This window comes from Salvia hispanica, chromosome 4 (assembly GCF_029641045.1).
Source record: "Salvia hispanica isolate PSC_SH4W2 chromosome 4, Shi_PSC_v1, whole genome shotgun sequence".
NCBI lineage: Eukaryota > Viridiplantae > Streptophyta > Magnoliopsida > Lamiales > Lamiaceae > Salvia > Salvia hispanica.
The window spans coordinates 10,947,804-10,971,109 of record NC_142695.1 but is presented as its reverse complement, the minus strand read 5'-3'; the positions used below and the strand labels follow the sequence as shown (position 1 = coordinate 10,971,109).

Sequence of the window (23,306 nt, the reverse complement as noted above, 5' to 3'; positions counted from 1 at the left end):
ATTATTTTTAATACTATCATCCTTGTAATATTCAAAACTGATTTCTTAATTATGAATTATTGGTTCCCTTATCAGCCAGCACGATGTTTGGAGCAAATATCTGTCAACATTCAACAAGACTACTAATTAAGATAAAACAATTAATGAAAAAAAAAATATACAAAGTCTGTTGTGGTAAAAGTGGTACAACTATAAACCGCAGAATACATACTTACATCTCTTTCCTGGTGTGACAAATGCAAACATAATTCCTAACCAAAACTGAACAAAGGAAAAATGAAAAATCTATGCAGCCACAAACAGTAAAAGAGGTGTCTTTACACATTTTATCCAATATTCTTCTCTGTCAATGCGGTTTAACCAAGTTTTGATCATACCTTATCTACCAAGTACTGCAGAAGATGTTCTCTCAGAGCTAAACTCAGACCGATCCTCGTCGGTGAAACTATCTCCTGTCGTGTATTTCTCGTCTTGATCGGATGGAAGGAAAAAGGGGTCAATAATCACTTTCCCTCCTTTCGGCTTCTTCAAACTCTCCTCGATTCCCTTGTAATCCAGATTCTGCAGAATGCCTGGGAACGGTTTCCCATCCTTGCCAATCACACCGAGTTCTAAGTCTAGCTTTCCATGTGTCCTCATGAAGTCCGCGCTGAACTTTCTAGATATGGATTGTACGTGGAAATCTGCTTCGTTCACCCATTCCCGGAAGTTGATCCGAGTAGCTACTGGCTTAGAGAAGAAGATTTCTTTGATGTTCTGGCCTATTCCCAGATTGTATGGATTCTCCTTTCTATCATAACGGTACCTGAAGTTCTCATACGTCGTCTGTTCAAATAAGAAGCTCGGATTAAATGGAGTACATTTCAAGAACAGAAACTACTAGTACATCAATAGCTCAATACAGGGATGGTACCACTAAATATGGCTGACCTGGTTGGTTGATACGAGATAGGAATGGAAGACGCTGAGGCCACCAACAAACCACACGGAGATGAAGCAGTAAACAATTAGACTAACTGAGACAGTGTCGTCTGACATGTTCCGCCACAAGGGACCTGGCTTCTCGAGAAGGTTCAACAAGGAAAACGTGAAAACGTATATGCACAAGACTGTTGATGTTGTCACGAAACAGAAGAAGGTCCTGTAGTTTCTCTGCATCCAAATCAAACAATGGGAGAGTCATGTAAATGTGTAGTCTATGATAAGCACAACGACACAGAGATGATCACGACGACAAATGATCAATGAAATGATGAACATGCTTACAACTCCAATACACTGGCCCACCCATGGACAGTGGTGATCAAACCTCTGGACACAATTGTTGCAGATTGAGCAATGGGAAGCGCGTGGCGGGCGATACAACAAACAAGTATCACAAAACTTGACTTTAACTGTGTGGCCATTCACAATAACATCCTTGGTTCTTGGTATCTTGAACGAGGGAGTCCCGCAGCTGGCCCAATCCAAGGATCTAACCGACTCTACCTCAAAATCAACCGGTGGCCGGTTGTTCCTAGGAACTATACCAGGATTTCTCGCAGCAGTCATGTAGAGAAACGACAAAGCCTGCAAAACGAGCCAAATGCAACGATAGGTGAGGAAACTTTGCAAACTGGAAGATCATCTTTTTTACTAGCAAATCAGGTTTAAGTTGCCCACCAAAAATGTGAGGATAAATCCTCCGGCCAATACAATACGCCCGTACAAGAAATCAAGCTCTGAGATCCTAAAAATCATCTTTATACAGAAAGTTAATGCCGGACCACCTATGAGAACCGTCGACAAGAGGACTGAGCCTGCATCAGGACCAAAGACCAATCTCCCGCCACATAAAAATTTCTGAATAAATTCCAAACAGAAACAGAGTTCAGTTCATACATTGTGCAACAGTGAAAGTTGATAAGCATTGCAAAGATTAAATTTTTAATAGCAACAAACCAAACAAGAAATCATATATCCCTTTCATGAAACCCCAATTCTAATTCAATATTTCTCCCACAGCAAAACTTCCATGAACAAAAACTATACAAAACAGAAAAATAATGAAACCCTAATTCTACATTGAAGATTTTACACCACAGCAAAACTTCCATGACTAAACCATGAATATGAAAAAGCACCCATCTTTGATTTACAAAACAAAAATGGGGAAGAAATATCATACATTTCGACCCCTCCAAACTTGATAGAGGCGTTTCTTTGCCGAGGGACGATCAGTGCATTTAGAGGGTGGAGCAAAATCAGAAAACTTTTGCCCACCCATCGAGAAAAATTGGTCACCTAATTTTTCCTATGAATGATTTTTTGTTAAATTTATCTGCAAAGAAAAAAACAAAAATGCCCTAAAATGGGTGAGAGAAAATCAAGATTTCTCAGACGGGCCAGCAGTTGGAGGCATGGAGAGGATGAAAAAAAATGTGTTTTTTAATTTAATTTTTTTTCTGGGTTATTTTGCCTCAACATTAGCCACTGGCCCCCTCTGCTCTACAACCCTATTTCTCTCTCAAGAGGCAAATGATTTCCTCGCGCTATGTCTCTCTGCTTCTCTTCCAAATCTCACTATTCTTGGAAGTTGCAAAACGGTTGGTTTTCATCTTCTCCCAATTTATGCGGATTTTTCGCGCGCGCTATAATTATTTTAAATTAATCGGAAATCAAAATGATTACTTTTTTTTATAGAAAACACAGTTGCTCAAATTATGATTTTTATAAAAAGATTGAAAATGAGTAAATTTGGATATGTTTTCAACTAGAGAAATATTATGACCCGTATGGGTAACATTTTAGTACTCCTTCCATCTATAATAGATGACATACTTGGAAAATGACACGAGATTTTAAAAAATGTTGTTTTTATGTGTTAGGGGAAAGCGAAAATAATATATTTATATTAATGTGAGCGAGAGTTTTTTCAGAAAAAAAAAAATAAAAATGTGATAATCTTTTATGGGACAAACTAAAAAGGAAACTGTGACACCTATTATAGACGAAGTGACAATAAATAACCGAGGTCCTAGAGTCTGGTAATTGAAATGAGTATAATCTAAATCCCTTAACGAGGATCCATTGGAGGACGGAGGGAGTAGTATATAAGTAAGTATAATATTACTTTCAATATTTGAATAAGCTAGTGAATTATGAGTTTCAAAAATATATATTAGTTTTATAACAAAATATGAATTAAATATATTAGTATAATGTATAGCCTACTTACCCTTAATAGTAAACCATTAATATTAAAAGTGAAATATGACATTTTAAAATATGATTATAATTGTGGAAGATATAAAGCGGTATTTTCACGTATAAAACATAAGCATGGATTTAGACGAACATACGAGTTTATTCAAACTGATTCCACATATAAAAGCTACACGGCCTCTATAAAACATAAGACAAGTAGAAAATCTGAGTAAAATTATGTCTCCTAAAACGATAAAAATTGCAGGATCAGACAAACATATGCAGTTCAGGCCTGGAGAATACATTGTTCTCTTCATCCTCGAGCACAGGATACGAAGCAACGAGCGCGTCTTGAGCACCGATGTAGAGTGAATTATAGATCTTCCAGTACACCTCTCTAACCTTTCTTGCTGGATGGAACAGCCCCTGCAGACAGTAGTTTAGCACAACGGCAGGACCCAATGCCACCCTCATGCCTTCGATGGCTTCCGTGACAGCATTGATGACGTGAGGCGACGTCTCAAAAATGTTAGGCCAGACATAGTTCAGCAGGTGGACCAGAGCATCCTCGCACCCCAGACCTGCAACTCCAAGAGCCATGTGCTTCACAGCTGAGGCTGCAGTTTGCCGATGAACCAGATCCCTATCCATGAGTGCATCCTCCAGCAAGGGAGTAACTGCATATATGTAGTCTTTTCCCATTTCGCCAATATATTCAAACAGGAAAGAAAGTGATTTCAGGACACCGTTCTGCACATTGAGCTCGGGGACACGGTATTCGTTCATCAATGCAGGAAGGACTGTGAATGGTGAGCATGTTTCTGCGACAATTGCTATGGCCACTGTTGTGCACACACGATTTTGACGTTCCTGAACCTTGAGGTTGTTCAGCAGTGTTGCAAGAACATCTTGTGGCCCAATGGCCTTAGCAATGTAACCGAAAGTGTTGACAGTTGCTCTACGAATACCCTTCTTGTGAGCTTTAAGCATCTCCAGGAGCTCGAAGCATATCCTCATCCACTCCCTTGCAGGAACAAATTCAGCTCCACGATCAGCAATTCTTCCAACAAGATCGATACAGTTCTCTTGGACTTTCTCATGACGATTCTTCAATATAGGAGTCAGCCGAGGAAGCAAATCTTTGATAGGTGGAGTCATCTTAGTCATACCAATAACATTGACGATAGCCTTGAGAGCACCCAATATTGAACCCAAAACCTCTGGATATTCCTCCCCTAGATACTCGTACAACACAACACCAAGATGGCCCATCAATTGTTCTTCTCCACACTGTTTCATAACCACAGCGATCCTAGATATAAGATCTGCTGCTTGTTGTCTCACTTTCGCACTCTTATTGTTAAGACGCCATTTAATGGTACCACATATCTGGGGAAGATATGGCTTCACTCTCTGGCCAAGGGAGTTCACAACAGCACCAAAACCGTTGAGCATAACATTGGCATCATCACTCGTTTGTTCTTGGAAGGCATAAAGAATACCATCAATTAATAGCTCTTCCAAGCGAGCATCAATATCGGATGCCCCCAAGTTGGCAACCACCTTCTCAATTGTCTCCATTACCATCCTTCTATAAGGCTCACTTTCATCTTTCAGGTCTTCAACAATCCTTCCAACTATATCAGCAACCCCAACTTTGTTAGCTATCTCAACCGTTGTCTCCACAAGTTGCTTATAATTTCTTCTATCCAAGGCCATCCTTCGAACCCAAAAATTGCGGAAGAACTCAGGAAGAATATCATTTCTAATGTATTCTGCCTCTACACCTTCTGTACTCACACACTGCTTCACCACTTTGAGCACAATCTTCTTCATTTCTTCATCTGGAGACTGGAATTCACGAATCAGAATAACCATAACTTCCTTTGTATAGTAGCTAGCATACATAGCATCCATGAGTGGTATGATGAAACCAATGGACTTAAGGAAAGCGGCAAGTACTTTCCCACGATGAGATCTGATGCCCTTCCATAGAGGCTTCAACACAGAGTCAAAACTTTCAATACCATATGGGGCAGCAGCCTCAGCAAGAGCAGCCAAAGACAGAGCAGTTATTGTTCTGACTTTCTGATTTTCATCATTAAGCCCATGCTCAATGATCTCAACAAGGGATCTCAAGTGGGGAAGAACTGCACACCCTATTAAAATAGCTATCTGCTGCACAATCTTGATACCAGTGTGCCGAGCTTGCCATGATTTCTTACTCTGACAGACAGCTTTCAAGAATGGTAATAGAGCAGGAATCCCAAGGGCAGACGCAACAACACTAAAAGCTCTTGCAGTGGTGTTTCTGACATACTCATCTATGTTATCAATATCTGGACGCATTGCAGCAATCATAGTGGCCAACCCAGCTGCCTTGCTCAGATTTGAGATGATCTCTCTACCTTCAACACGAGCATAGTAATCCTCATCAATCAACAAAGGCTCGATAACCACCAAAATTTTGTGGACATATGGACGAACCAGTTCATCCAACTTGTAAAGCACCCTGTCAATAACTTTCACCAACAAGTGTCTCTCTTGATCTTCCAAAGTGGGCTGCATGAGCAGCGGTAGAATACGGTTGAACATAGGCCCAGCACCAAATTCCCTTGCCTTATCTGTAAGCTGTCTCAGAGCAGTCTTTCTCTGTGGAGGAGTTCCATTTTTAACTTTTAGCAAGAGTTTCATGATCTTACGCTCCTTCTGCTCTTCAGGAGATAGCTCCTCCTCATTTTCTTCGTTCAGCAGCGAGCCAAAGTACTGATAATCTTCTGGTTTCATAAACGGCAAACCTCCTGGCAACTCTTTAGGCACATCAAATTGTTGTCCTCGGTTCTCTTCTGGAATGTTATAAAGAGGTGTCCCCATTGGTGTCGGGGTAGCAAGAAGCTTCCGTGCAGGAGTTCGGATAGGAACATAAGAGGCAGGGGGTTCCAAAATCTTGTACCCTTCTTCTGGAAACATTGAATCCAGCTCCTCATCAGTCAGTGGCCTATTTCTATCCTCAATGTCCTTCTCCCACCTTAACAAATTATACTGTTCAGGAGTCATTGCACCTCGCATAAGAGCATTTGGTGTGGGCGTAGCCATGTCAACAGCCCCAAATGGAGTGACACCAGGGGTATAAGCTGCAGCAGGTGTTGCACCAGGTGTAGCACTACCCATAGTGGCTGGAGTCTCATCCCACCTCGATCTCTGCCGTTTTGGGGTCGGAGTGGCTAGCCCTCCCAGCTTAGGTGTGGCATCCCAAGCCATTCCTGCAGGTGTTGCTCCAGGTGTAACACCTCCAGCAGGAGTTGATTCTGAATCATTAAGGCGCCCAGGGGTTGGAGTTTCATCCCATCTATTTTTCCTAGAGACCGAGGGTGTTGCTTCCCCAATCCTCCCAGGAGTTGGTGTTGCATCCCACCTCCCAATTCCAGGAGTTGAGTCGGGCATATCCCAGTCAGATGCTGCCTTAGATTTCTTTGCACCACCAGCATTCTCATCTTGGGACATATCCCATCTATTCCTCTTCTTTGGCTTCTCCACATCTTTCTCCTTCTCCTTGTTTTCCTCCTCTTCCTTCTTTCTTTTTGCTATCTCCCTCCTCACCTCCTCTTCCTTGCGTTTCAGTGCTTCTTCCTTCATCACATCACCATAAGTCCTCACTTCAGGACCAGGGGTCTTGTCCAGGAAAGGATCATTCCTCTCTGGAGATATAATCCTATTCAACCTCCTCCTCCTATAATCATCTTCACGGTCAATAATCTTGCCTGGCTGCTTGAACCCAGACATCTCATCCTCTTCCCCAGACCTCAGAGCCTCCTTAAAATACTGCTTTGGAGCAGTAAATGATGCCATCTTTCGAGCAATCTCATTCTCAGCCGGATCCGCATTATCATCATCCTCATTCACAGCTATAGATTGTTCATAGCCTTCAAACTTGTTCGAACTATAGAGATCAGTGTCAAAGGTTAAAGAAGTGAGAGCAGCAAGGTCCTTCTCCATCTTTTGCCTCTCTTCTTTCAACTTTTGAATCTCCGAACTGTCATCCATCTTTCCGATCCTAAATCTCCCCAACGCTGAAAATATAAAACCCTAGATTTGAAATCCTGTAGGAAATAAACCCAAATTATAAACCGGAAACCTCCTGATAATACTAGCTTCAGCCCCTATAACAAAAATAAACAGGAAAATTAAGTACTTGGATGACACAAATTCTAACCAGCAAAATCAAGGTTTAGCATAAAACGAAGAAATTAAGTCGAATTATTGCTCGCCGGAACGATTGAATGGAGATTTAAGGGTAAATCAAGTAAAGTAAAGCAGATATTAAAATCAAATTCTGACATGAATCGAATAATGCATAACCTAATGTTTATTGGAAAATATAGCGAACCTGATTTTGGGAGTGTTGGAGAAGAAGCGCGGTGCTGTTAGCAAAGGCGTTGTCTGCATCTATTAATACTCCTATTCCTATATATATCCGAATATCCAAATGGGCTTTATCCACTTAAGTTGGATTTCATCGGATCCATATATAAACCTGAATATATTCATTTAACTTATCGTTGATTTGGGCCTGGACTCGGCTCCAACTACACTTTGAGGTCCGATATCATTCCTTGCTTTGGGCTTAGACTCTACTAACCAACTAATGCTAATTTATACACTCCTATAACCGAATGCTTATAAATAAATTCTTTATTAAAAAATATTAATGTACTACAGTTCAGTATTTGACTGAGCAACTTCATATTTCAATCAATCACTTATTTGAAATTAGAGTAAAATTTGATTACCTTTTCTATAATTTAATTCCAATTCCATTATATTGGCTACCAAATTCTAATTTGGTAACTCAAAAGAAACAAAATTTCTATTCCGATTTCCAACTGAAATCAAATTTCAATTTTAAAACAAACCAAATATCAAAATTTATTTGATTTTTGCAAGAAAATAAATTACTTAAATTCTTGATTCCTTTTAGACCAGGTTTGTTTGCCATTATTATGTCATGGAAAGTATTTCCTTTGATATTTAAATTCTGATATTTGTGTGATTTTAATCAAAGAAAATTATCAGAATTCTGAAAGCAAGTAAAATAGTATAATTTTCTAGGATTTTGATTCATCAAACTTCCTTAGGTATTCTTTTTCCAATTCTTATGATTCTTATATATTTAGGTATTGAATATAATTTTTATTATTTTACACAACTAGAACAACAACAACAACAACAACAATAATAATAATAATAATAATAATAATAATAATAATAATAATTACTGTAAAATATTAATATGTTTTGAATTATAAACCATACTTAATTATATTAATAATAATATCTATTATTATTATTTTACAATAAATTAATAACTAATTAATAAAGTATTGATAAATTTTAAAATTATGAATTATAACAATTATAGTACCAATAAATAACTATAATTTAATAGTAATTTTGTGTTTATTATTATATTTTATTCATTTATATATATTACTATTACTATTACTATTTTGATATAAATAAATAACTTATTAGGAAAATTAGAATCTAATTCTTTAAATTGTGCATTATAATAATATAATAAGATCTCAAACCATGCTAAATGGACAAATACATTCCTTAAAGGGCTGAAGGATAGAATAGTAAATATCGGGACTGAATGAAATTTATGAAATTTTTTTATTGAAATGGTGATTTTATAAATATGGAATACTAAAAATGTGCAAACCTCATATTCTGGATACTAGTTTTGTAGTTTGCTCTTGACAAAAGTATATCTAATATGTTATTGTAATATGAATTTTGAATTTGAATGTTAACCCATTTTGGACTTGTCCAAATTTAAGTGAATATACACCGCACTAGGCTTTTAAAAATCAATGCCACCACTAATCCGATTGTTGGATTGGGTCCAACAACCCTATCATTCACATATCTATTAAAAAAACTAAGAAATCGTTTTCTCAAACCATAATTCTTAACCTATTACTATATTAATTTAAATTGCATGCATGCTGTCATTTCTCAAAATCCATTTTTCCAAAACCAATTAAAATATCAATCAACGTAGCTTGTAGGCTTGTAGCTAGGAGTACTATTCTACGTCAAATTTGAAGCAAGTTGTGGAGGATTCTTTGAGGTGCATTTATGGGGACAATATATTTTGAGTTGCTTTCTAGATTGTTAATGTAGTGGGATGGTCAAAAATGAAAATTTCTAGGAAATCTTTTGAGAGAAGATAACACAATTAAGCTCTTGAATAATTCCAATTGGAAAGTAAAGGAAACTGATTCTATGATAATGGTTTTGGGTCATGAGTCTACTTACATTTATATGCTTTAGACCAAGTCTTAATATTGATTCTAACCTTTTTGGATGCATAGTGGGAGCAGTTTAATAGTCACTTTCTCATTATATAACTCTCTTTTAATTAACAAGTATTGGGTGTAGCATGGATGCAGAAAAAATCTACTACTAATGATTTTATAAGAATTTGAACACTTCCTCCTAACTCTATAATTACTCTACTACTATTCTAAAGTTGTTTTATGATACTTAGTAAATTACAAATTATACATTAATACATTTTTTTTCCTTTTCAAATACTTATAAACGACTTGCTATTGTGGTCGTGCAATGATTTAAATAAGCATTATGAGATGTGGACTTTTACTACGGTCAATGTAGACTTTATAGTATAACCAAAATATCGTATGATTGCAAAGAAAAATTATGTTTTACAATTCTTTGAACCAAACTATCGTGTGCCCTCAGCACTAACATCGACTTTGTATATGAGTTTTAGCAGGTTTACAGAAATCTTCAAATTTTGTTGTTTAACTTCTTATTGATTTGATTAAAAAACAAACGAACTATTATTAGTATTTTTAAAAATTAACTTAATCCATGATATGTAAATTCCATCGTTCAAAAACTCTGAAGGGTATGTATCTATAATGCTGGATTTTGGCTACCAAAATAGTCTAAGATTGATGAAAGTTGTTGTCACAAAACTCTAGATATGCTATGTATCGGAATTTGGATTTTTATACGGCATACCATTTGATAGGTATTTTCTGAAGCTTTCTAATTAATGGTATATTTGAATTTCAGATCAAACTCTAAAAGTTGATATTGGACAAATAAAAGATGAGCTCACGTCAAATTTTATAATGCAAAAAAGGTTCATCTTTTTTTGACAAAAAATGAGTTGGTGAAAAACCTAAATTTTGACAGGAGTATTAACTATTAATTTTTTTCAAACAATTAATTTATAAAATAGTCTTCGATTTTTGTTGAATATCTTTGAATTGTAAAGTTAAGCTCTACCATGATTGAATAATGAGCTCGGTATAAGATAAGCATGAGATCATCTGGAAAAGCACAGGAGGATGGAAACACATTAAAAGACTAGATCGAAAACTAATGGAGTAAATTGCAAAGACTTAAATCAAAGTCAATTGCACGTCATTGCTTACAGAATCCAAAGACTACTTGTTGCGGGTCATCAACTCACTTCTAGAATCTAGATACTACTATTCTAATTTAATTATTAATTTGTAATGTTTTATTTTTGTTACTTCTTAATCCATTTTTTTCATATGTCTGCAATTAAAATTTTCATATATTTTTCTCTATTTTAAATAAATGATCGTCACCCTTCAGCCTTCACTAATTTATTACATTAAAAATCATTATAATATAGATAATAAAAATGAAACTCATACATTTTACTAATTTTTTTTTATATATTTCCGTATATTTTGAAACTCACGAATTAATTTATCATTATATTTTCAACGAAAGGGAGGGGGAGAGTATATAATAATCCAAATTATTTACCTTCATCGACTCATTAGTTTAGAGTTTGAAATGCTGGTGGAAGCACAAAATCATTTTTGTCAAACTACTTTAAAATTTATAACATCGTATTTGTGTAATCTATGTTAAATGAGTTATATATTATATGTGCATGGTTTTTTTGTTATGGTTAAATAACATAAATTTAAAGTCCGCGCCACGGAGGATTCGAACCTGATCAACTCACACACACATATGTATATGGTTTTGTCCTTTGGTATTGATGGTTAACATATTTCGCGCATTGATAAATTGTGTCAACAAATTGAGTTGGATACTTAGAGATGTTTTTCCTCTAATCGATATATTATTAAGCATTTGAATCATTTCGAGTACTATTTATAGAGGTATTGATTATGAGTCACCTTGAGTGTGTATAAAAGTGTGCTTGAAGTTGTAACTAAAACTGGGTTGTGATCTGGATCTAAAATGAGATAATAAAATTGAATTAATTAGCTGTTAATTAATGGGCGGAACTTGTTAAGGAGTATGTCAAAGAAAAAGTATATGATAGATAAATTTTCAGGTTTCAAAAAAAAATTCAAAGAGGGCAATCACAATTTTTTGTATTAATTTAGTCAAACAAATAATTAACGTACGTATAATGATAATTTGTTGTATAAGGCGCATTCATGTCAATCTTGACTTAAAAGGGATTTTCGGTATTAATTAATTAGAATTTAGAATCAGTCCACGTAAAGTTACCTTTGCTTATTTATTTAAAGCGTACTGAGATAACAATCCTATTTTTTTATTTTTTTATTGATATTCTGAGCTTGTTGGGTAGTACGTATATTATAATAAGTTGTATTCCAATATTTAATTTCTTAAATTTTTTTGTCAAAAGTTTGTGTTTTTTTTTTCCAAGGAATTTTTATTCTCCCAGTTGCTAGTACTATAATGTTCTGGGATACAGAAACTTCAAACTTCAGAATCAGTTATTGACAAACTACATAAAAATTTATAATATTGTGATCTCTGGCTGAATGTAACAAAACAAGCTATAAGATGTTTACCAATTTTTTTATAAATACAAGACTCAAATCAAAAGATGGTGAGGAAGAGTTTAACAATAACACCCCAATTCCCAACAATACAATATTGAATTGTGAAGGTTTAAGAACCTCGAATAACTAATTACTTATTCTAACAACTGATGAAAAGAGACAGAAAACTGAAGTAGCTTATTAAAATTTTGTTTTATACTGCGCACTATTTCGTGAATAATGCCAAATATGTATATTTGCATAAGGTTTAATTAAACGTGCGATGTTTAAATCTTTAGTACTCCATGAATTAGAAACAATGGTATGATTTGATTTTTTATTGCGCTTTTGTTTTTCAAACCAATGCGAATGAGATCGTATATTTTTTACAATAATTTGTGTACCTTATAATAGGCACATGTTGCACACAATTAATATGTGCAGCCATGCCCAATAGTTGTGATTTCTTGGAGCGTGACAATTTGGACTACTTAGATATGTAACTAGGATCCAATAACGAACAAAGCGATCATGGAATTGTTGTGTACAATTATTTAAGAGAGTAAAGGCCAAATGTGGTCTCTAATATATAACTGTTTTATCAATTTGGTTCTTGACATTATCTTTTCGATTATTTGGTCCCTCACAAATAAACTCGGATCCGAATCGGTCCTCACTTAATAGAACCGTCAAAAAATAGACGATGACCGCTATTTGACTATATTAAATTATTAATGGTAATTAATTATACCTAATTATAATTCTTTTCCTATTAGCAAAATTGGAAAAAAGATAGTATCAGTTGCAAAATGAAATGAATAATTTGTAATTTAATAGGAATTAAGAATTATAATTAGATATAATTAATTATCATTAGTAATTTAATATAATCAAATTGCAATCACCGTCTATTTTTTTACGGTTCTGTTAAGTGAGGACCGATTCGGGTCCGAATTTATTTGTGAGGGATCAAATAATCAAAATGATAATGTTAAGGACCAAATTGATAAAACGACCATATATTAGGGACCACATTTGACCTTTACTCATTATTTAACTATCAAATTGACATTTTTTTTCATTTGATGGGAAAAAAATTTGATTTGAAAGAGAATAAAAACAAGTCAACAAGAAAGGACAAGACGGTACAATCAAGTACAGCACCCAGTGTTTGACCAATTGAGTCTTTCAACGAAACACTTCTCTATTAAAGAATGAAATCGGAAATTGCAAATATGTATAAATATATGAATAAATTGCAAAATATGTATAAATATATGAACGTTGCAAAATATGTATAAATAAGAATTTCCAATTTTAATAAAACAACTTATTATCGGTACAAGTAGGGATGTCAATTGGGCTAACCCGCTCGGGTTCGGGCCAACCCACTCGGGTTGTCGGACTATTTGGGTGCGGGTTATTCGAGTTGTGAATTTTTCAGGCTATAAATTTTCGGCCCTAGCCCTAAATCTTCGGGTTTCGAGCTAACCCACGGGCTATTCGGGCCAAAAGTGATCTTATGTGTTAATTTCTTTCCAATCCAATATTCTAACTTAAAAAAAATATAGATTGTAGCAAATAGTAAAGTGTTATCAAAGTGATAAAGAGTAATAAAATAATAACAATAGAAGATTGAAACAAAATACATAAACATATCAATAATTAGTAGAACACGTGGATCTGATTACAATTAAATGGAAATCATGCATTTAAAATGAGCTGAATGGCATTCTTAATTATATACCCACAAAAAAATTCTAAGTAGTTAAAAAAGATAGTATAGATAGTAGTATGTCAAAAATAAATTCTATGAAGTTGAATGATATTCTTCTACATCAATAACTTTTGAAGCTTCAACCGGATCATTCTCTTCGAGAGGAAAGACGTAATGCAGCATTTAATATGAGTAAATATTAATAGCATCTATATTCCATATAAGTATATACTTCATATAACCATATAAGTAATTACCATATATACTTCATATAAGTATATAACCCAAAATTTTAATTATATTTTTATTTTAAATGCTCAACCCTTGGGCTAACCCGCAACCCACCCGGGCTAGCCCGCATAATCCACTGACCCGAATGGGACAGTCCGTGTAGCCCTATTCTGTATCTGGGTTGCGATTTTTCGGCCCTAACCCTATAATTTTACCTGATTATTCGGGTCGACCTGTGAGTTTCGGGCTAGATTGACATCCCTAGGTACAAGGAAGGATCCAGCAAATGCGTAGCAGTAAACTCCAAAAATTAATTATCACTCCAACACTCATCCATATTTTTTCCAAACACTAATTAATTAATAACCTCAAATTTCAACTAAAATATCTTCCCAAATGAAAAAGAATTATTGAGTTTTCAATATGTCTACAATATATTTTCTTGAGAGAGGACAAGCATTACGCCATTTAAGCAACAACGTCCACGTACCTATTTTTTTTAAGTCTCAAATATTATAGGTGGGTGCATTAAAGTATTGCAGTGGTGTATATAAAATTGTGGAACGTCACATTACGTCCATTACAAATCTACATTAAATAGTGAACTCGTTAAAAACATATCTAATCCTCTACATCTTCCAGATTGGTACTCTATATTATTATCATTAATTGGGCGTTCGTTCGATTTAAAAAAATTATATAATTAAATAATGAATTATGTTTAATTAATGGGATTGAATTTTACAATTTGATCTTTTACGAATAATCGTACGATAATGAATTATAGCCACTTCCTCGTTTAAAATAATACTATCACAATTTAATAATAAAACAAATAATTATAATAACAAGTTATAGCCATAAAATCACGTCAATATTAATTTATTATAGCTCGTATACCTTTACTGATCGAGATAATTTGTGCGATTAAATAGTCAACATAAACAATTGATAATATGTGGAGTATATTCATTACACATATACTCAAGAAGCAGTAATTAAGTTGCTTTACCTAATCTAATCATCTGAACTAATACAATATATAGGTGAACAATTTAATCAATCATGATTAACTATGTGCAGTTGTCAACAATATTGCATGATAAAGATCTATTCTACGCTACAAAATACTTAATTACTTAATTAATCAATATATATATTTAATTTATTAAACTAACTCAAATAATCTTTCTCGAGATAACGCATCGACCAACCTACCACTTGTTGCTGCATCAAGACCCAAGTCAACCTAATGCTGTTACCAAACATACTATTTAAGTGTATTTATTGACTAAAGTGTCGTTCAATTTTTTTATTTACAACAATTTGGAATTTTCATTTGTTGGGAATTAATTTGTTTGGTCGTCGATATGAGCTTGTGAAGATATAATGAAGAATCGATTCTTTTTCAAGAATAATGAGAATAATTCGTTTTTCATCGTAGCCCATAAATAGTTGCAGATGAAAAGCATATATATTAATACCCCATTACATGATTAAATATGCACCCATATGACTGGCGATTGCTATATAAAGTTTGCTTGCACTTTAACTAATTTAGGCATGTGAGATGTCATTCACTGAAATAATGTTTGTATCATATGATAAATTAAGTCGCCTCGTGTGTTTCATTCGTTCTTTCTTTTTTTTCCATTTTCAAAAAATACTTCACTTTTTTATCAAAATACATTTGACACCCATTTAAGAATATCTATCCTTAAACCAATTTTTCTTTATTACTACTCCCTTCGTCCCGCTTTAGCAGTCCCATTGACATTTCTGCACTCGTTTTGTAAAAATGATAATAAATAGTAAAAGTGGAAAAATAATAAAGTAAAAAAGAGAATAATGTAGAGAAGAGTCTTATCTACATTATTCTCTTTTTTACTTTATTATTTCTCCACTTTTACTATTTATTATTATTTTTACAAAACGAGTGCAGAAAAGTAAATGGGACTGCTAAAACAGGACATTTATTATTAAAATTGATTGTAAGATTCATATAAAAATATCTATCCTTCAACAATTTTTTTACTTGTCACTCACCAAAAGCTTATTTAAGTTAGGCATATAATAAGTTTCAAAAATTGATTACTACTCCACATATTTTTACTTTTAACATCTAGTTTGAGCTCTAGTAGGAGTATATTATTGATCATATTTCATCTTGAATGGTTTCTTGATTATTTTGTCTTCCAAACAAGATTTATACGTATTAGAAATGAATTAGTCACCTCTTAAAAGGCTTTATAAGAGGGAAGATTATCATACATATGTAGTATTAGAAATGAACCAAGTCACTCCTTAAAAGACTTTATAAGAGAGATGGTTATCATACTTTAATAGATGAGCTACAATCATCACCGAGTCGATGTGATAAGATTTAGGAGTTTTAACATGCCCTCTCGCGTGTGGGCGAAATCACACATAAGAATTTTATCACGTGGATATGCAAGGAAAGAGATAAGAGGGCTACAAATCAAGTCCAGGGACTAAGATGTGACCACCCGATCATGTAGCTCAGGAAAGAGCATGCCACCTAATCGGGTAGAGCTAGTTGGGAGTCCATGGCAAACCACCCAGCCAAAATGGTTTGTTGCAAGATCCCCGACGTACCGATCAGATAGGGGTTGCGGGAGGAAACGACCTCTACTTGAGTGGGTGCAATGTTGCACATTAACTATACTTGACGTATGCTTGTGTTTTTTTTGAATGAAGGTTTCATGATCTTATATACTTCTTACACCTCTTTCTTTCCTCATTTCTTCCCTTGTTGATTTAATTGTTTTATTAGATATCGAAATTTACAAAAGAGGGAGTATGTCTTACTCCATATAAGTAAAATATGGATGTAATCATTCAGAATCACATCATTTGGTATTTGTCTGATCTTTTCAGTGTTAGTATGTTTTCAACTAAAAATGGCATTAGATTTGTTCAGCTACCAAACGACGTGAATCGAAGAAAAAAAACATTGGTGTTGATGAATTGTAAATTACAAACAACTAGACATAGGCGAGAGACGTAATTAAGTGAAAAAACGTAAGTTGGAAATTAAAAAACAGAGTTACAAGACAAGTTGATCTCCCTTTACTCCCCCAACCACAGATATTAACAGATCCCTCTCCCTCAAACCTCTCTAACTTGGAAACACATAAACAGAAGCAAAATTACATTTCACTCCCCAATTACTACATAACCTTCCACGACTCCAGCGTCGGGAAGCTGCAAAACGACTCCAACCCAATCGCCGCCGCGCTCGGCCCCCCATCCATGTACGGCGCCGGCGCCGCGGCGGCTGACCCATCCAGCAAGGCCGGCCCGAACGCCCTCTGCGGCTCCGGCTTCAGCACCGCCAGCTGGCCGCTGAACCGCACCCCGGTCACCTGCTGCACCATCTGCCGGAAGTTGGCCGGATCCGCCGCGATGAAAGTCGTCGTGGCGCGCTTCGACGCGCGCGACTTCCGCTTCGAGACCCTCCCGCACGGCGGCAGGCTCCGCCGCTGCTTCGACACGGCAGCGTCGTTCTCGGAGGCGGTCGTCGGCGGAGAGGGCTTGGCGAAGGCGTCGCCGTCGGATGAGGTGGCGGAGATCGATTTCTGGAGAGCCTTTGTTAGGGTATCGGTTTCCTTGGTGAAGATGTCGGCGATCCAGGAATCGCCGAATGTGGGGCGGAACATCCATGGCTGCTCCATCGCCATCAAATTATCGGATGCCATTTTTGAAAAAACAACTTGATTTGAGCACCAAATAGGTTTCAATTATGGTATGAAACAACTGGATTTGAAAATTAAGCGGCGAGAAGAGGAAGATTGGGTTAGTTTGAGGGGAAAATTTGTGTGAATTTAGGGGGAGAGAGTGAAGAGAGATGGCGGAAGGAATTACAGAGGAGAGGGGATGGGAGGAGAGTAATAAATAGGGCGGTGAAGGGAGGGTGGAAGCGCGTTACTCGGGACACGCGGCAGCTACAGATGTACGGATGGTTAACCCTGGTTTAGTAAAGCGGGATATTTGTCTGCTGCTAATTACACTCTAATTTTACTGCCTGCGCTGCTTCACTTAGCTGATTCCTTGGCTTCACTCGTGCTCCTGCTTTTTGTTTGCTTGATTTTGGGCATATTATCTAATGCTAAACGGATTACATATATCCCCAACGACTTCAAATTAGTATTCTCATGTCTTAATTAAGTTTGAGTCAAGATGTTTACACAAAAAATTAAGAAATTATGTTGAAAATCAGAATAGAATAATAAAGTAGGAAGGATAAAAATAGAGTAAAGTAGGTGTGGAATAAAGTAAGAGTGATTAGATATTTTATTTTTTTATCAAAATATAAAAGACTCAACTTAATTGAAACATTCAAAAATGAATACAACTCAACTTAGTTGGGACGGAGAGAATAGTTCGAATTGTAATTGAAGATCAAAGAAGATATTCTCTTTGTCCCATTGAAGATGATTCTTTTTATTTATTTATTCTAATCAAGATGACTCATTACTAAAATGAAAACACTCTTATGTCTAACTTTTATGTTTATTTTATTTCTTTTCTCTTATTTTACTCTTTCTAGTAACTAATATATAAAATAAAACTATATAAAATCTTGTGTTGCCAAGAAACGGAGTATATTTCTTGGGACGGAGAGGGAGTATAATGTTCTTTTAGTTAGAGGATGTATGAACCCCATTAATCTAATTCGCTGAAAGGTTAAGAATGTTTGTTTGGATTAGTTGCATTGAAGGGAATGGAAGTGCAAGATAATATTGTTAGGATTTGTTGCAATAATATAACTACGACAAACTTGGATAAAATTAAACCCAAGATTTCTCACTAAAGAAATTACCTTGATCATTTATCGATGTTTGCATTATAAAAAAATGATATCAATGATATTAGTATAGTCTAATCTTACATTAGCCAAGTGTGGGTCCCAATGTGGTTAAGGCCCATGTGGTGTCTCCATATTGTAATCCATTTATTTCTCCGCGTGGGTCCTAAAGAATCTTTTTGAATTTATTTCAATACTTGCGTTTTTAGCCGTGAATTTAATAAAAATCATTTTCTGCTTTTCATCCATCATCAGTATGGGTATATATTTTTGTTTGAATTTGAGGATAAGATTTGATAAATCATCCGAGTTACCCTTGATAAGTAGTATGAAACTCTTATTATTTACTTTTCTTAAAATCAAGATTCAATATATTACATGTAAATAATTAATAAGGTGTATATATTGAAATACTAACGGAGTAGTATTTGACATCCAATTAATTATAGGGATGAATAAGATTTGTGATTCTATTTTTCAAAAGGTTTCTTGATTAAATCGTAATCGTGAGTATATGTAGATAAATTTTATGAGCAATTTAATTTTTGGATTGAAAGAAGAATAATCGACAATGAGCAACTTTCTAGAAGGAAAATAGGGGTGATTTATAATTTTCAAAATCAAAAGGATGAAGGCGCCAGCAGTGACGTAATGGTGATTGGGGCGTGACGTATGGAGAAAATTAGGATTGACTTGATAGTTTTGATGCTTACACAGTAAGCTTGTTTTAATATCCCAATACACGGACAGGCTTGTATCCCAAGACTCTTCCACCTTAGCCGGCTCGGCTCACTCGGCTTATTGTCTTTTTCATTTGTAGAATAAACTTTTATTTCTTTTAGTATCCTTTTTGTATTTTCAGCTATACAGCAAATAGGATTACCAATTATATAATCATTCAATTCCGTAACAAAAAATTGTCTCAACAAAAAAATAAATAAAAAATACTACTATATGTTACCATACGAATTCATGTCTCTAACCTGGAAATTGATGACTTCAACACAGAAACACTTTTGTAACAAATAAATATTCAGATTGTTTATATTCAGTTGACCAGCCACATAAATTTTTGGTTCAGTCCATACTCAAGTGAATTACTTATATAACCAGTAAACACTCGTCTGTGTATACTTATTTTTAGAAATTGTATAATTTAATTAGCCAGAGCAGACTACATTTACCTCCATCTTTAAGTTCTCTCAGCACATAAATGCAAAACGAATCATTCAAACTATTGATTAAAATTATGTTCCTCCATCCTAATATAATTGAGACATTTCATTTGAGTACAAGAATTTAAAAAAAATAACATTTAGTAAATTAAATAAAGGTAAGATAAAGTACTATGAGATAAAAAAAAATTAGTTTAAGAGACTGCTAAAAATCTAATGATTAATAAAATGAGAATAACGAGCTACACGAGTGGATTTGAAACAAATAAAGCATGATACTTATACTTTAGTAGTGATAATTATATAGTATAGTAGTAGTATATTAAGAAGGTTAGAAGAAAATGACAGTATTCCAGACTTTTCGATTCACATCTCCTGAATTAATTTAAAAATCACACGCAACATATGATCAAACTGCATCACACGTCACTACTCAATCAGTAAACATTTAAAAATATCAATATATCTAATGCAACAAATATATTAATAATATCCGAACTCGTAATCTCTCGCTAATCGCCTATAATCTCTCACACTCCAATAGTTATATATGTCCCACAAAACATGCTTTCATTTCATATTTCACAAAATTATGCTTATAATTCTTTGTTATCGAAACTCAGCTTTTTTATACATTGAAAATCAAAAAGTAAATTGAATAGAGTTTATACATCACTTTGAATTTTTATTCAACGCCCGTATGATATTTTACACTATTCACTAGTACTCAAAATCATACTCTAGCTCTCTCAAAATTAACTAAAGAACAAGAGTAACATTATTTGACAGTTGTAATCCTATGTACGTATATCATCATTAAATTCTCACGAAAATCATACTACGACTTTAGGGGACGATGAATCTGTAAATTGATCATCATGGCATTTGGAATGATTCGGGTTGTTATTGATTATTTGAAACAAGAATAAAATAAAATGAATAAAAAAACCGTTCAACATTAGAAATAGATAGTTTTCATCAATTATTTAAAATTCTGCGATTTTACCTAACGTAAATTAAAGATGCTAGTAAATATATCCAAAACAATACTTAATTAAATTCATGTATTAATGTCCTACTCCTATCTATAAACAGAGAGTTCTTTCTACCGATCACCTTAATCCCGAGCTATGTGATCATTGTTTGCTGCTTAATTAATTGGATATGCCTCATTAGTCATTAATCAACATACTCCATATGATAAGCATGGACCACTATTGACATGACATATAATTGCTACTCCAAAATAATTATAATTCTAACTTATGTTTTTTTTCAATTTATGAGAGATCAGTAGCGCTTGTGATGCACAAATAAAAATAATAACGGGTTTACTTTACGACTTATTTGGTCACATCATATCTACTTTTGAGAAAACCGCATGACCTACTTGATTAATACTAAAAATATTCTCATACTCAACTAAAATTGTTTAATAAAATGTCAATCAATTATAAAACGGTTTAAAAATAGCCACAAACTTGACATTTTGGCTGCTGAAAACAATCAATAGATACTTCAGACTAGATAAATAGTATTAGGGCGTGTACACTTTGAAATAATTGGACAATTCTTAGTCTAATTAGGCCAATTCTTATGTTCGCCTTCCAGTAATTAATTATTGGGGGACTTACAATTAAGTTGGAGTACGTACTATTCATGCCAATTTAGGAAGAATTGAAATCTTGCAGGTAAGATTTGGTTGTGCATTGAAAAGTGGACCAAGAAATGGACTTGGTTTTACACATTTGCCCCACTTTTTCACCCTTTCACCTTTCCATATTTACACTTGAAGGAATAAATTTGTCAAGCCATAATTCTATTAAGTCAAAGTCTTTATTTTATGGAGGATAATATTTGGATCAATTCTTGGGCCAATTCTAGTATACTAAACAAGGGGAAACATAATTATATATGTGACCAGTTATGGCTCAGTTCTTGGAATAATCACTTCTTCCAAATCTTAGAAATGGAATTAGTTCTAAGTGAACACCCCTTCCTTAAATTAAAATTGAAATTGAAATTTACTAAATCTTGTGGCTATAATAACTAAACCAATTTAATATTGTAAAAGAACGTACAGTCATACTAAACTACTACACTTACTAGTATTAACTACTAAATCAAATGTACAATATTCACACGTAACACATTGGAATGATAAGAGAAACGTTGTCAAAAAATAATAAAAATGAGAAACAATACTGCGTAATAGTAATAGTAATAGTTTTGCAGCGAAACGCGTTTTCTGAGTAAGTCTTGTTTGTTTGTCTGTGTTGAACAACACCTTTGGCTGTCTGTTTGCTATCTGCTGCTCAAATCTTTCTAAAATAAGTATGAAAGCGTTCGTCACAATAACTTTGTCTGCATCATAACTATGCAGCAGTTTATTTTGACCAAATCAAACAAATTTTATATTTGTTGCACGCTCTGCACAGATTCACTTTTCATTTTTTACTCTTTTGGATAATCATATGTAATGTTTATGTGACTGATCATCAATCACAACTTTATAAATTTCAATCCATGAAAGCATTGTATTTTCAAATTTCAATTACCATTTGAGAAAAATATTCATGGTTCAAGTGCAGTCAGTGAACACATTGATAAAACCTACTTACTGTATGTGATTCAAGTAAATCTTGCTTTTTTTTCCCTTTCAATTTCGGCCCTCTAAACAGCGAAAGAGTGCAAATAAAAAAGGTGAAAAAGGTAATAATGGATATAAAGCAAATATTGTAATAATATGATGCATGGGATTTGATAAGAAAGGAATCGATTAAAAGGGATAAAAGATTAAAGCAGAATACAAATTGCATTAAAAGACCTTATTTTAATTTTCTTTTTCAAACTTTTTGGAACATTCTGAAACGATATTACATTTATCGGGATCGGTGTTGATTATTATTTTGTCTTCACTTTTACTAAAACATACTGTACTCACTATTTAAGACTAATTATGATAACACGTTTGTTAGGCTTTATTAAGTTCATTTGGCAATAAAGGAAAACCAATAGTGTGCTTTTTATCTATATTTTGTTTGATGAAAAAAAAAAAGTTGAAAAATACGAACATTTATAACTTTACACGGAGTGGCTGTCCCGCCCCAAGCCTTATGTAGTCGTCGTTAAGATAAAATAATTATTCATACGCGACTGAATTCTACTACACAGTATTAGGATAAATCAATTGGCGTTATATTTGTCTAATTACACATTTTCACATATACCTAATTTTTGGTATGCGTAGTCAAATGATAACTTTAATAACTCATCAACTTAAATAAAAAAAAAAATTAACACAATGACATAAATATATCAACCAT

At 34.2% G+C, this 23,306-nt stretch overlaps 2 protein-coding genes and 1 pseudogene across 4 annotated transcripts; all 3 read right to left on the bottom strand.

Annotated features, from left to right (window-relative positions):
- Positions 1-153: 153 nt before the first annotated feature.
- Positions 154-2,569, bottom strand: LOC125196892 (putative protein S-acyltransferase 1). The gene is made up of 5 exons (XM_048095551.2): positions 2,168-2,569; positions 1,663-1,842; positions 1,267-1,569; positions 931-1,152; positions 154-825 (listed from the first exon to the last, which is right to left on the bottom strand). Exons 1-5 carry the CDS (start codon positions 2,264-2,266, stop codon positions 379-381), a joined length of 1,251 nt encoding a protein of 416 aa, XP_047951508.1. The 5' UTR covers positions 2,267-2,569; the 3' UTR covers positions 154-378.
- A 757-nt stretch (positions 2,570-3,326) lies between these two features.
- On the bottom strand, positions 3,327-7,654 carry LOC125192187 (uncharacterized; annotated as a pseudogene). Of its 2 annotated transcripts, none has more exons than XR_016128825.1 (2): positions 7,574-7,654; positions 3,327-7,286 (listed from the first exon to the last, which is right to left on the bottom strand). The product of XR_016128825.1 is annotated as an uncharacterized LOC125192187, transcript variant X2 (transcript). The 2 variants fall into 2 exon arrangements; XR_016128824.1 differs by having other exon boundaries at positions 3,327-7,346; positions 7,574-7,628.
- A 9,351-nt stretch (positions 7,655-17,005) lies between these two features.
- LOC125196749 (calmodulin-binding protein 25-like) lies at positions 17,006-17,874 on the bottom strand. The gene has a single exon (XM_048095361.1). The coding sequence runs from the start codon at positions 17,694-17,696 to the stop codon at positions 17,169-17,171; it is 528 nt and encodes a 175-aa protein (XP_047951318.1). The 5' UTR covers positions 17,697-17,874; the 3' UTR covers positions 17,006-17,168.
- Between the last annotated feature and the right edge of the window lie 5,432 nt (positions 17,875-23,306).

What these genes read in the sequence shown, in the direction of transcription:
- LOC125196892 (XM_048095551.2), bottom strand. Translation starts at nt 2,266, where the DNA reads ATGGGTGGGCAAAAGTTTTCTGATTTTGCTCCACCCTCTAAATGCACT. An exon ending in AAGTTTGGAGGGGTCGAAAT is followed by an intron (nt 1,843 to 2,167) that starts GTATGATATTTC and finishes GAATTTATTCAG; the next exon opens with AAATTTTTATGTGGCGGGAG. An exon ending in TGGGCCAGTGTATTGGAGTT is followed by an intron (nt 1,153 to 1,266) that starts GTAAGCATGTTC and finishes ATTTGGATGCAG; the next exon opens with AGAAACTACAGGACCTTCTT.
- LOC125196749 (XM_048095361.1), bottom strand. Translation starts at nt 17,696, where the DNA reads ATGGCATCCGATAATTTGATGGCGATGGAGCAGCCATGGATGTTCCGC.